Source organism: Pantherophis guttatus, chromosome 2 (genome assembly GCF_059756535.1).
Source record: "Pantherophis guttatus breed Tessera chromosome 2, ASM5975653v1, whole genome shotgun sequence".
NCBI lineage: Eukaryota > Metazoa > Chordata > Lepidosauria > Squamata > Colubridae > Pantherophis > Pantherophis guttatus.
The window spans coordinates 76,658,227-76,673,658 of NC_142064.1; the positions used below are offsets into that span (position 1 = coordinate 76,658,227).

At 34.5% G+C, this 15,432-nt stretch overlaps 1 protein-coding gene across 14 annotated transcripts in view; it reads right to left on the reverse strand.

Moving 5' to 3' along the window:
* Positions 1–15,432, reverse strand: part of NFIB (nuclear factor I B) — a 284,732-nt gene that overhangs the window by 252,606 nt on the left and 16,694 nt on the right. For all 14 annotated transcript variants that reach the window (XR_015732277.1, XR_015732276.1, XR_015732275.1 and 11 more), the window contains exon 2: positions 14,100–14,631. Coding sequence is in view for 11 of the 14 variants with exons in the window: in XM_087886296.1 (XP_087742422.1) it covers positions 14,100–14,631 (532 nt within the window). In the remaining 3 variants the exon portion in view is untranslated. The remainder of the gene's footprint in view (positions 1–14,099; positions 14,632–15,432) is intronic.

The window sequence follows — 15,432 nt, forward strand, 5'->3', positions numbered from 1 at the left end:
GATTGTTCTATACCATAACATTACATAATAACTAGCATCCAGTTTGGACTAGTGTTTTAAGGCAGCAGGCTAGAAAGTAGGAGGCCCTGAGTCAGGGTGAATTTGATTTAAATCGATTTAAATCATAATTTAAATCACTAGTAAAAAGGCTTGATTTAAATCAACTCAATTTTAATCATAATTTTTAAAGAGCAACCATCATCTCTGTCCCGCAGCAGCTCCCACCTTTGACCCGCTGTTGATTAACCCACAGTCCCATTAACTTTAATGGGACGGCTGGTGATGCAGCAGTGACACAATGAAATGAGGGACGTGGCAGGCAGCAAGGGAATGGATGCCCACTAACAGGCGCTGCCATGATGGATCTGAAATGACAAATGCTCTTTAAATGTAAGGACTCATCCTTGCTGGTAGTTAGAATCTTTAATATTATTATTTGCAAACAAAATGAAGGTTTCTTATTTAGCTTGCAGAGCTTGGATTCATTGAATGAATTTACCAAAAATGTAAATATTGCAGAATATACAACCTCATGTTACATAACTAAGCTCCATTTCATGATGAATAAACTAAATTATTAATGTACCTTAAATAGAAAACTATCCATAGATTTTTACTCCAAAAGCATTTTATTAAAATAAATTTGATAAAAATCAAAAAAATCCGATTTAAATAAAAAAAATGTGATTTAAATTTTTAAAAATCTGATTTTTATTTTTATTTTTTTTTAAAAAAATCATCGATTTTTATTCACCCTGCCCTGAGTTCTAGTTCCACCTTAGCCATGAAAGCCAGCTGGGTAATATTGTGCCAGTCACTCTCTCTTAGCTCAATTCACTTCACAGGGCTGTTGTTGTTGTGGGGAAACTGGGGTCAAAGGGACGTTGGATATGTTCGCCACCTTGAGTTAATTTGTAGAAAATAAAGGTGGAATACAAAATTATATGCAGAGGATAATATTCAGACATTATTCTCTAAAATATACAGTTGCCTTTGTAGAAAATATAGTTGCACAGGTTTAATACATGTAACACCTGAAGCAACCACCAACTGTCCACATAAGTTTTTCACCAACAATTAATGCAAACATAGGCTGGATTCCATACAGGATTAGAAAAGCTGCAGGAGACTGACACAGAAGCAGGGCCATGTTAGATTTCCTGGAAGACAAATTACATCACTTCTCCCTCAGAACTTTTTTCCACTCCAGTGAGTCATAAAAGCTACTATATACAGTAAGTTTAACAATGAGTGCCTGTGCTTATTCCCCCTTGCTCTTATCTTTCTCATCTGCTTTTGTAGTTATTCTGTGTCTTTTATGCTGCAACGCTGTGCGCTGAGCCAGTCTTGTTCTTTACATTTAATTGTCCTGGCTAATGAAAGTTTTAATTAAATTTAATACCTGCACAAGTAAATATTTGGTATTTTCTCTCTTCAAACTTCAAAAAAAAAAAAAGGTCTTAAGACATTCTGACTGAGGTAATTTTTGCTGTCATATATCCAACAGATGACAGCAATAAGAAGTAATTAATTATATAGATAGTCCTCAAGTTATGAACATTCATTCAGAGACCATTCAAAGTTATGGCAGCGATAAACAAATAGTACTTACTGTATTTTTCAGAGTATAAGATGCACCAGAGTATAAGATGTACCTTAGTTTTTGGGGAGGAAAATTAAAAAAAAGCTGATTGGTGGGTGGATGGGCCTCCCGGAATACCCCCAATTAGCTGTTCCCACAGGTGAATTTTAGCAACAGGTTCCTTGGTTATGAGCTCTGTGCCTTGCTTTTTTTTTTTTTTTTTTTGCTTTTTTTTCTGCCTCTGAAACTTCTGAAACTCTGTTTCAGAAAAACTTTTTTTCCTCCCTCTGAAAGCCTCCGAAACACACTTCAGAAAAAAAGCCTCTGAAGCTCTGTTTGGGGGCTTCTTTTCTGAAGCTTTGATTCTGATGCTTTTTTCAGCCTCTTTCCGTTTGAGAAGCTGGGTGTGGCTACATTCGGAGTATAAGACGCACCCAGATTTTCACCCTCTTTTTTGGGGAAAAAAGGTGCGTCTTATACTCCAAAAAATAGGGTATGTCTGGTCCCAAAGTTATAGCAATTGCAACACCCTTGTAATCTTATGATTAAAATTTGGACACTTCACAACCCACCCACATAACCACAGGGATGCTTCAACTTCCTTTAGCAAGCTATTTCCCCCCATTTCGGCCTTTTTGGCTTACTGCACTCTACCATCTCCTTGTTCCTACTACTGACCAAGCATACCCAGCACAGCCCTTTGCAAGGCTAGTTACTGACTGCATAAGGGCTTCTTTTCAAGGTTGCACATGGCAGTTTCCTCACAAGACCTCAGGAAGAAGGCCTCGCGTGACCAACAGCTGCCTCACCAAGAGCCAGGCTGGACATGCCCTGTCAGGAACAGGAGCAAGAACATAGTATAAGTCAGCCGGTAAAGGAGAGCATAGGCAATCAAGGATCTCAAGTACAGGGTGGCAAGGGCAGCTGCAGCTGGAGCTTTGCACTATTTTGCTGGGCTAGGCTAAGGCTTCATCCTGCAGGATTGGAGGCTGCAGCTTCACACTGAAGCTCAGGGGTTCCTTGCAGAGGCGTGCCAAGAAGCCCCTGAACTGCAGGATAGCAAGCAACCCCAGAGTCATGCAATTTTATGAATGCTTGCCACCATGCAAGGCAAGGTGTATGGCAGCCGGGGAGAATTAAAGGGAGGTAATACCTTACCTTGGAAGAGCCAAGTCTTCAGACTGGGTGGGACCATCTGAGAATGGCTTGGATTGGGATTGGTCCTTAGTTGACGAGCAGTGAGATTCAGTCAATAACAGCTACATTGAGTGGCGGTATTCCCATTGATAAGTGATGCGGTCACATGACATCTCACTTTATGACTGCGTTGCTTAATGATAGAAATTCAGCTCCTAATTGCCATCATAACTCAAGGACTATCTGTATATTAAAATATACACATGGATCTTTCCATTTTGTCCCGTTATTTATTCAACGATATGTTGAATATATATGAAAGGAAGCTATAAAAGATATTCAAATGTGTTAGTTCCTATAAGGATCAGAAATATGCAAGCCATAGTATTCCCTGTGACACTCTACCAAAGTAAAAGTTGGACTTTAAAGGGGACATGACCCCTTTAAACTTGAAGTTGAAGAAGACTTCTGAAAATACTATGGATAGCCAAAGGAATAAACCAAACCAATGGATCCTTGAACACATTAACCCAGAGTTCTCTCTCGAAGCAGAAATGACCAAACTCAAATTATCCTACTTTGGACAACTTATGTGAAGAACCAGTTCTGTGGACAAAGGCTCCAATACTTGGAAAAATGGAAGAAAAGTCAAGAGGATGACCAGCATCAAGGTGGATGATTCAGTTGCAATGGTGACACCATTGGGAGATTTGAAAGAACAGGTTAGGGGTAGATTGTCATGGACAAGAGTCATCCTATGTTGTCACTGGCATTCAAAAACAACTTGATAGTACATAATCATCAATGGATTCTTCCATCAATATCTATTTAAAAGGTGAGGAATATATGCCTTACGAGATTTTAACAATTGACCTATGGTTCCACTAGCTGTTTCCACAGACGCACTTTTTCACTTCTTCCTGCAAAGAAACTATCAATGGTTATGGCTTTGATCCAGGGAGTAGACAAGTTTCTCTCCAAATACTCTGGACAATAATTAATTATTTTTTTTAAATGCTAAGATTTTTTTAAAATCCTAAGAAACTATCATGAAATATTTTTTTAACTGCTGTAATTCAAAAATAGGTCTTATTTACAGAACCAAAAACTAACCTTATTGTGTCATTTTCTCTTGCCCATCTTATGCAATAGCTACCACCACCCCCCTTTGAGGCAGAAAGCCTATTTGCCATCTGTCTCTTGTTTTAGTCACAGGCAAATCTGTTGTCATATTGTCTTTCTTTGCCCATGTGAGAAACGACTCTCACATAAAGTTCCATTTTCTTAAGTACACCTAGCCTACTAGGAGATGAGATGGACTAAAATTGCGCTGTTCTAATTTATTGTTTGGTTCTAATATATGCAATGGACTCCCCCCACCTGGACCTTGCAGTGAGACTCCATAAAGCATTCAAAAGGGGGGTTTGCAAAGCGTATTAGCATAAATTGGGTATGTCTCTCTAACAGATAAAATCAATCGCATCTTTTAGAAAGCTTGCTAAACTGCTTCAAAACAATTTTGGCACAGCTTCTCTGCTGGAGGTCCCAGCCGAACTGCAAACACGATCACACGTAGACAACTGGGAATAGCCTTTAAACCAACTACCAATCTTCCAAAAGATGCAGCTGTTTTAATCCTTCCAGGATACATGCTTCCTTTTTCACTGACACTAACATGCTATGCGTAAGACTGACACGTAGCACCTACTTTCTCACGTCTACATTTACCACATGGATCCTCTATTTTATGCAGAGTTCTTTCATTGAACTCTGGAACTTGTCAATATGATGAAAAAACTGATCTATACACCATAGTCTCAGTCCTTCAAGCTGAACAGGCGAGAACCACCCATTCCTGGCTGCTGTCTCCACCCACAATGGAGAAACCCTCAAGAATTAGTATGGCAGCTAGGCTACCAAGGGCTTCTAAAATGAGGAAGAGGATATATCACCTATGGAATCTTTATTTGAGAACTTCCAACTTATCAATAATAGAAATTGATATGCAGTCCAGCATTAGAATATTCAAATTAACAGGCTATTCAAGTTATTTATTCAAATTGATATAAGCAGCCCACTAATTTTGTTTGAACTTGTATAATTACAATACTGAAAACACAAAATCCCTGAATATCCAGTATTTGTATACTATTTAGAAGCAGTGTACAAATATATCACCCCAGTATTTCCCAACTAACGCTGGAATAATATAAATACTTAAATATTTAAAAAAACCAAGCAGAGTTAAAAACAGGTTTCAAAGTCCATACCAAGGGGTTTATCCAGAACTGCTAAAAGTTTTAGTGTGGTTGTCATAAAAGTTCAGAAAAAGAATTCAAAATGACTGTGTGCTTCTTTTTTAAAATGCACATTTTTAATGTGGGACAGCCTTAGGGAAGCACAGAGCTAAAATTAGCCTTCTAGAAACAAGAAATCCTTTCCTTATCCTTTCTATATAAACAAGAGCTGCCAATTTGTCCCCATCATTGTCAGCAGACAAAAGCAAACCAAGTCTGCAGCCAGACCACATTAAATAAAAGACATAGTAATTCCAGAGGCTGCCTAGAAGCCCACTGGGGTGTAAAGTCAAAACTGAAGCCTGCTTGTCAGCTATTTCCATAAAAGAACCAGAAGAAACAGTGACACTTCTATACAACAAAAAGGTCAAGGAGTTCATAGCCTTTTCATGACCCCAACAAGTCAAGGTCAAAAGATTCAGGTAGCAACTTGGCCTGGGCATAAGTTACTTGTTCAAATGAATTGTTTTAACAAATCAGCTTTGGTCAATTAAACCTAACAAGACATGTTGCATCACATAGCAGGGTTCCTGACACTGAGGCCAGGAGCTGAGACTGGCCTCATAAAACAAGGCTTTTAACGTGGCATAACAAATTTAAGGTAATCCATCTAGAAACCTCAGACATCAGCAGAATAAAATGCAAGCTGCCTTTACCAAGAGTAGTTTTCACATCTTTTCATCTCACAGCACTGAGAACACTCCGTTAATAATATATATATATCCATATACAAAACAAAAAAGTATTAGTTTTTTTAAAATGCTAAATTTGCAGCACAATTTTAGAAATTTATTCTGATGAAAATCTCATTATGTGAGATATACTATAATGTAAACAATATAGTTAATGCCTTAGGAACTTTCTCCTAAAAATGCTTATAGCAGTTTTCTTCAACTTCGGTGACCTCTAAACATATAAACTTCAATTCCCAGAATTTTCAAACAGTACAGTTTTTGTTAAGAATTCTGGAAACTGATCTTCACACATAGAGAGATGCATATGATTGTATAATTTCTACTTTTAGGGAGCAGAAAGCTCTTTATGCTCAATCTTCATCATATTCAAAATGAATCTATCTACATTATTCTTTCTAAAAGCATCATAGGTTAGATTTAGAAATAGCAGGTAACTATTTTAAATAGTGGAAAGCTTCCACAGGTTACTCCTTAGGTTGAGTAAGAAATATAAAATAGATATACCTATAATAGCCACTAAATATTACGAACTGCAAAGCACAAGAATTCATGACATCATGTAAAACAACCCAAGTCATTCAGTCCATTTTATTTAAGCACTTTATGCAGTGAAGACCAGTAGAATTTGAGCCCTATGAATCCTTAATGATCCTTCTAATGTCTTTAGTAGGTCTATGGAAGAATAGAATCCTTAGAATATCTATCAAGAACTTTCTTCACAATGATTTGAAACTAATTTATATTACATTTCTTAGATAAACATGCTTACAAGTGTGAATTATACATATGCAAGCAAATCAAAATTGGCAACGACTCTTTGCCTTCCTATGCAATGTGTGCGTTCTCATCCTTGGAAACACAACCAATATTTTTTCATTTCTCAAATTATTAAATCAGAAAAGTGACAATGATTAATTATTTAATAGATATTTTTACTTCATAGAATAAACAACCTTTTCTGTGTAAAATAACCAAGATCTATCCTATTTCATGAATTATTCTGCAGACCATGACAGTATAATGTGGGAGATGGCAACACATGGACCTCCAGATTCTACAATAAACCCACTGCCTAGACTCCCAAACAACATGGCCAATATGCTATGGTCCAGCAATATATGAAGTGGCATACAGGACACAAGCATTATTCAATCAGTAAAAATCCAAATCTAAGGGTCAAACGGCACCTAAATCAGTGGTGGGATTCAGCCGGTTCTGTCCGAATCGAGCAAACTGGTAGCGGCGTCTGTGGGTTAGGGTTAGGGCGCTCATATTTGCGAACCGGTAGGGAAGGTAAGTGAATCCCACCTCTGACCTAAATATGTAAATTTAAAACACACAGTCAGAAGTGAGTATGTCTGATAATTAATCAGAATAGAGATGGCAAAAATAATTTAATCCCTTTCTCCTCTACTAGTAACTTGAGGAAAAATCATACTCTGAATCTACTACTTCAAGTAAAAAGAAAATCTTCATGACGGTAATGTGTGAAATGTCTCATAAAAGTAAGTACCAGTTTTAGAAGATGGGCTTTCTTTAGGACCACAGCAAAAATAATAACTGCTACATCTCTTTTCTAATCCCTTAATTATTAGTTCCAGCAACAACTGTTATTTCCATCTTTAAAACCATTCTTTAATTACAAATATGCATTTAGCTTATATCCACAAGACCAAATTACCTTGAATACACATTAAATACATCTAGTAATTGGATTTTATGTCATTCTTTGCAAAAACTTGTGAAACTTATCAAGCATGATTATATCAACCATCTAATTGAAGCTTAATGTATTCAGGTTTTATAAAATTAGACTAATTTAAGAATGTTCTCCATCTATTATTGACATTTACTGTTGCATGAATGGGCTTCTGCTTGTGCAACAGTTTTCTCTCTTCCTCCTGAGTCTTAAACTAACACTAGAGTGGCCCACTACTTGTTATAGCAGATTGAGGGACACAGATCAAAAGAGAAAATTGTTCTGCTTATAAATACTGCTCTGTTGATGAACAAACATCCATCTGGATTCTTCTCACAAAAATAAAATGAATATAGTATCTCAAGAAGAGCTGTCCTTTAAAAATTCTGTACATTCATGTCATAAAGGTATATTATAAAGACATATCCTTTCCAGAAAAGTTCAAAAACTGAACTTTTATCAAATTATCAATTAAAATCTTTAACCTAAATAGTAATTATGCACTAACTTTTATTTCTATATAGTGGAATTTATTCAACACTACATAGCAGAAATTATTCTGAAGCACTTTCCTTTAAATATTTTATTACCCACTTCTAATTTTACCTCAAAATATTAGAAAACACCATTCTTTTTCCTAAATTAACAGGTTCAAAACATTAAACACCTATCTTCCTATCCAAATACAAACTAAGAAGCAATAAGAGGTGTTTCTAGAGGTCCGTTTATAGGAGCAGAAAAGCATTACTTCTTACTAAAGCTAGTTCTGCAACATTCTTTCAACTGATCTGCCTTGCTGCTGGGTCCCCTCCATCTTATAATTCCAAACAATCCAGAGACCCTCAGAAATAGCGCTAGGTAAAACAAGAAATTGTAATAGCTGAGAAACTATGTTGCATATCCATTTACTCCTTTCTGAGCCAATTGATTAATTCACCTCCTACATTTCTAAATAAAATTAAGTGCTTCTTTTCCAAAGATTGGATTTTTAAAAAGTTTCCGGTCCAGAACATGAATTAGTTATTGCAATCATTAAAATGACTAGACAAAAACCATGCTTATTTTGGCATGCAAGATATTAAGAATGTTTTTAGATTTTCGAGAAATAATACATTAAATATTTAGCCCACTTTGAAACAATATTAATCCTTAACATATTAATACTTTTAATATTATTGATATGCTTTATATCTAATAAGAAAATTCCAACATCACACAAAACACTCATTTTGCTCAATACACCAAATTGTATGCCAAATCCTACTGAAAAGTGAACCATGCTAGAATATGTAATACTCTAATGAATATTTTAATGCAATACTGAAGAGTGACATCAATACAAATGTAACATTTTTACATGCAAGGGAAACAATGAGTCACCAGATACATTCAAGTTTGGCAGCAGCCATTTTGTGCAAATATCTTAAATGGCTGGGTATACATATCACATTAAACCAGTACGTCCCAAACTTGGGTAAATTACCCAAACTTCAGTAAAAGTGCTTTTCCTGTGGGTAACAATACACAAACCCATTATCCAATCACAATAGGGACAACTGACTTAAAATATTTTACGAATGAAGGCAAATATATGTGTCCCAGGATAATGTTGCAGGATCTAATCTGGGTCAGTCATGAGACCAGACGTTTAGTCTTCTGAGTTTTCGGACTCGTGCTGGAGCCCATCCTCAAGGAATTTCTCTCTACCAGAATGTGTGGTAGAGAGAAGTTCCCTGAGGATGGGCTCCAGCACGAGTCCGAAAGCCTGGAAGACTAACCCTCTGGCCCGGTGAGCAATCCAGATTGTATTCTGCATGGATTAAAAGTTTGGGAAGCATTGCATTCAACCATGGCTGAGTTCACAATAGGTTACAATGTGGTTTACAAACCACAATGGCTATGCTCATATTTCTAGATCGCTGGACTTGACTTTATTTCATAAATAATATAGTACTCGTGATTTCTACAGAAACTGTAGAAATAATACTGTAACATAATTACAGTAATTTTTACATAGAAAATTGCATGAACAAATGACTATTATCTATACCCTCTGAAGTCCTTAGAAACATAGAAATGCACTTCATATCTCATATGAAGCACATTACACACACACATATCAATTAAACTATATTGTTTTTGCATTACTACATGGTTTATTTCAAATATCTAATTTTTAAATTGTCATTTCACTGTGTGCAAAATGTATCTTCTCAAAATCGTCATTCTAATACTTCTAAAATGGCCTACACACTGTTAAAAGTTAGTTTAATCAGTCAATATTGCAACTGTTTCAGTAAGAAGTAGCAGATTATGTTTTAAATTCTGCTGCATTGTAATACTTCCCTTCTAAAAGCAATCAATCTGTACCTTAAATTAGCCTTTATGACTGTTAAATTGACATGTCCAGATTATTGTTTTCAACGTTTATTTTAACCGATAAAATTTTCATTCTATTTACATTTATTAACATCAATCGACATATATTCAAAATGTATAACACACACAAAATAATTTGAAATAACAACTTAAAAAATACTTAACTCAAGTTTCTTTTTAAAACTTCTTTAAAAATGAATTCTATCTTAGTATCTATTACTGCATTAATACGTACCAGGAGGGCGAGAAGAATAACCAATGCCTAATATCAATGTCCCCAATGAATATAATACAGCTGCAAATTGTGTATGCTTTAAAAAATTATCCCAAGATGATACTAATAATATAAGCTATTACCATTCCTCCAAGATATATAAGCTACATGTAAGCTACAAATGTAGACGGCATGTGAATTGAATATAATGCCAACAAAGAACACGTGGGTGTTTCAAATAAATATATATATATTTATATACACACTAAATATAGATATATATATAGATATATATAAATATATATACACACAAACATATATTATATATATACACACACATACACAAATACACATTTTTACTTTATTCTTATACTCAACTATTCTCTTTTCTCTTATTCTAAAATCAAACTAGCAGTCACCTGATCTGTTCCCCCTTTTTTTCTGCAGACATGACACATTTCAGCACTTATGTAGGCCAGATTTCCTTCATGTGGCTTTTTAGGTAAAACTGCTAGCCTATTAATTAAGGGAATAATGGAGGTTAGCATGAAAACAATATTAATACTATCTAGGAAACAGCAACAATGCCTTAGTCTTTGCACTGGCCTTGGGTGCCAACTCATGCAGCTTACTTACAAAAATAATTGATGTTTTACAATCTGGAAATCCAAGTGCACCCAAACTAAAACAAACCGGGATAAACTGTATCTTTCTGCGGAAAACAAAATATATTTCTATTTGCTTGATAAATGGAATCAATGTTAGACTCCTAATATTTTTAATCTATGTGCTAAAGCTGAATTAATTATGTAAGTTTATTGAAATAACAAACATGGTGCAATTCCATGACATATAAATAAGACTCAGAAACTCTGGGTGCTATGTGTGTTATGTGTTATCATAATTATTTTAAGGACACATAATATATCCCAAGATGCATTAGACAGCCTAAAATAAAAGCATGTATTTCTGTATAACTCCAGAACAGCAAACACCAGGAGGATTAAATTATTTAGAAAAGAAATACACACCAAAAATAGTTCATTTCAATAAAAAAAAAAGAGGAACTTTAAAAATGTGCTGCTATAGAATAAAAAAGTTATCTATTAGAGGACAGATTTCTTTTATTTGAAGTTCTACTGCAGCAAATAAATACAACAGCTTTCATTCAGTGATTGTCAAAAAACTTTCCAATGTGCCCACTGCAATGCAGATGCCAACCAACGAATCAAAGGCATTCAGAAACTAGACAAAGAGGGTTTGATGCCAACCTCGGTGCCACTGGCAACCATTATTGGCATCAAGCACATTGTCTGCTTTTCCTCCCCCACTCTGCTGGCACTTGACAAACAAAATGGCGGTTCTTGTAGAAACGGAACACAGCATAAGAGCTGTACTGATTGAATCAAATATTACCAATTGATTTTATAGACTGAAACACAGCCTATACCAAATAAAAGAAACTAATAAATATATCCTTTTTAAGTTAAGCAAGATACTGTAATCCTAATTCTTAATTTTGAGATGAATTTAACTAGAACATGTAACATTTAAATAAATGTTATTAAAACAGGCTTCTTGCTTCATCTGCACACCTGTAGACCACAAATTATTTTAAGACTATTTTCTGCCCCCAGCTAGCAAAAGGAATCAACATCAATCAAATAAGAATTTAATTCTCTTGTGTTTTGAAACTTTAAGGTAGGAATTCTGGGGGAAAAAAGGGGATGGCAAGAGAGAGAAGGCAGTTTTTTAAGAAAAAGAGTTATATACTGTCAAAATCATAACTTGGTAGACTGGTCTATATTTCTCCCTTCAATGCAGATTTGAAAAAACTTAAAAATACTCTCCAGCAAATCATAAAAGTGACTTATATTTCTATATCAAGAAATTATCAATATATTGTAGCATTACTCTGCTCTGCAATGCGGATACCAACTAACAAATCACAGGCATTCGTGTCTAAACAAAGAAGGTCCAATGCCAACCTTGGTGCCACTGGCAACCATTTCTGGCTCTCAAACTACTCTTCCTCATGTTTTTGCCAATGTTTCAATATAGCTGTATTTTATTCTTTCATTCATTCAAGAATTTTATCTTTTCAACTTTCTGTCCATGAATTTTTCTTATCATCCCACCCGTTAACCATTACCAAGTACAACTCTCTTTAAAAATATTTTAGTTTTATATAATTCATGTATATATGTAACCAGCCTTCATTCCCTACCTGCCAATGGATTAAGAGGCAGCTACCTTGAGAATATTTCAAACCTAGAATCTTTTTCTATACAAAGGAAAAATGGCTGAAAATATATTTTTACCACAAAAACAGTAAATCCAAAATAGCCTTTAGCAGATTATTAGCTAAATATGTATCACTTGTGATAGTGTCCTTCTGTGGGTAACCTAATATAGAAATACCAACTTTTCATCCATAATTGTCACTAGCTGAAAAAATATTGGAAAATCCAATCATCTTAGAAAGCATTTACAGAAGTTATTTTGACAATTCATACACAAACCCTGATATCATCTGATATCGTCAGTGTTTTACAGGAATCCTTGTCTCAATGCAAGCAAACATAGCATCTGAAGAAATACATATGCACAAATATAAAAATGCTGTATCCATTTTATTTTCAGATACAGGTGACTTTCTAATGGAGATAATATACAACTAAGTAAAACATTCCATCATAAAGTCACTGACTACTTTATTGTTTCAAATATAGTTTAACATAACTATGTTACCTATATTTAACACTTTGTTTCCGTTATTAAACATTACGTTTTTAGATACTCTGAGTATTTAAGGGAATATATAGTTCATACAATTAGATCGAAATTTTCACTATAGCTTTTCTTTCAAGATTAATTTGCAGTGTATTTAAATTCATATAATCCTAAATGAAGGTCTTCTTCAATCCCATTCAAGGATTGCAGATTTAGATTACAAGAATTTTCAAATGCATATCACAGCAAATCTTAGAAAGTTAGCCATGCTAAACTCACATTGAAACCAATGGAACGTAAATAGTATTCGCTTGCTCTAAACTGGAATCCAGGCTACATTTTATAATTGCTCTAGTTGAAAAAGAGAACTGTCTGCTTTTATGGTAAATGTTTGTTCTTCACGGTAAAGTTACCATACAGTAAGTGTATACTGAATAAAGTTAGAAGTTAGCAATGACAATATTGGACTGAATTATACAAAATCAACACTAAGAATACCAAGAAAAAGCCAAGTCTTTTGGTAGTAACACCATAAACATGAAAAATAATTTTACTTTTTTATATTTATATTAACATTCCCCATCCATCTTTCTTTTGGCAGTTTCTAGGACCAGGCCAATTTATGTAAAAAGCCGCCATCTGCAAATACTCCATGATTATAACTTAGACGTATTTATTATGTGGTTCTAGAAACAATCTACCATAATGGTTACAGGCTTTACTGTAAAAAATGTACATAATAAAAAACATAACAAATTCTACATTAGATCAAATATCATCATTGAAAACAAATAATCTAAGTAGATATACAATCATAATGTTAACTACAAAGGTTTTTCACTACATTATAATTTAAAACAACCATATCGAAGCAATGTTTAAAATGTGTGCAGAAGTTATTTAACTCAAAATTTGGAGAAATGCCACACTATGAACACTGAAAGGCGCCCAATCACATATTTATATTTACTGAGTAATTATATATAAATATATAAAATAACATGCCATTTTTTCATTCTTTTATATTTAATAGTTCTATTTTCATAAAGACAGACCAATGGCAAATAAGTAGCTATGAATTTAAAAAGATGAATACAATTGTTATGAATGTATATGCTATGAATATATTCTTAACACCAAAATCATTCCTAGTATTTTTCATACTTTTATAACGAATGTTAATATGTATTTTGGATACTCCTGCATCTAATGCATACATTAGCAAGCTCATATCAATATCTATAAAGATATATGAAATGTTTACAACTTTTTTTTAAAAAAACAAAAAGATGGTTTGGGGTATTCATATCCATGTGTGTATACGTATCTAAATAAATAAATAAAATATTTTTAAAAGCCCTACCTTGATCCTGTACATAGTATGCCAGAAACAAATCAAGCTCCTTGACTGATACTGTTATGTGATGTGGCTGAACGCAAAGTGCTGGATTTGTGCAATGGGGGGATTTCATGAGCCGTTCTCCATCGGTACTTTCCAGAGGGATACCTTTAAAAAGGATCACCATGACTAGATCCAGGCGCCAGACTTTGTCTGCTTGCCTAAGGCAGTCGATTCTCCTAATCTTGCCCTTCTGGTCAGGATTGGATAATACACAGCATGGGTGCTTCTTCCCAGTAACAGTAAGCACAAAATCCTCTCGATATTCTTGGCGGATATCTTTGCGCAATTTGGCGAGAAGCCTGGATGCCCACTTCTGTTTAATTTCTGGCTTTTCACTAAGTAACTCATCCTTGACTGCTCTTTCTTCATCTTTTGACATTCGCTTTTCATGTTTTTTAAAGTACTTGCGTTTTCGAGCCTGAAGGTTGAACCACGTATAGGCAATTGCACGGACATGTGGAAGAAGTGCCTCAATGAATGGGTGAAATTCATCCTGTTGGAAGAAACAAACAGAAAAACAAAACTTCAGGGACCAATTTTACTTATACAATCACAAACAATTATTTTGGGGGGCGAAAATGAATAAAATGCAAACTTATGCTACGAGGATTCCTAAGCATTTTTAGCAGGCTTACAATTCCTAGAAAAGATATATACGTATTATAAAAATGTATGTCTATAATTCACTTAGGGAAGTATTATATTTTATAATATACCAATTTCTTGGGCTTGGTTCCAAACTGACATACAATTATATTAATTTAAAATCAAACAAAATGGCTCTGGGATTTTGAATGTTTTGGCTGTGATTTAACAAATAACAAATATTGGCACAGCAAATTTTAAGACAAATGAGTAAAAATATATATGTAGAAGTTAATATTGCAAATCATTCATCTTCTGTATTCAGAAACATTATGGTATACATGTTCAATGTTGCATTATGTAGTTTCCACTTTTGTCATCAGCAAGAGACCGATGACAACACAAAGACCATGAACAATGAAAATATAACTTAATCCCTTATTAATCACCCAACAGTCCAGTTATCATAGTATTGTTCTAGCAGGAATAACCACAGAAATCAAGAAGTAAGGCAAGAAAGGCTAAAGAAAAGACACCGTTCTAATAAAATTAAGCTATCTTATAGCATTCGCCAGCTGCCCATGTTTCCCTGCATAACTTTACCAAAAAAACTTTTTAAAAATACTGAAAATTACATGGAACCAATTTGTTCCATTCCACTGTGGGGTACAAAACCTCACTGGATTATACCTATTAACTCAAGAATGAT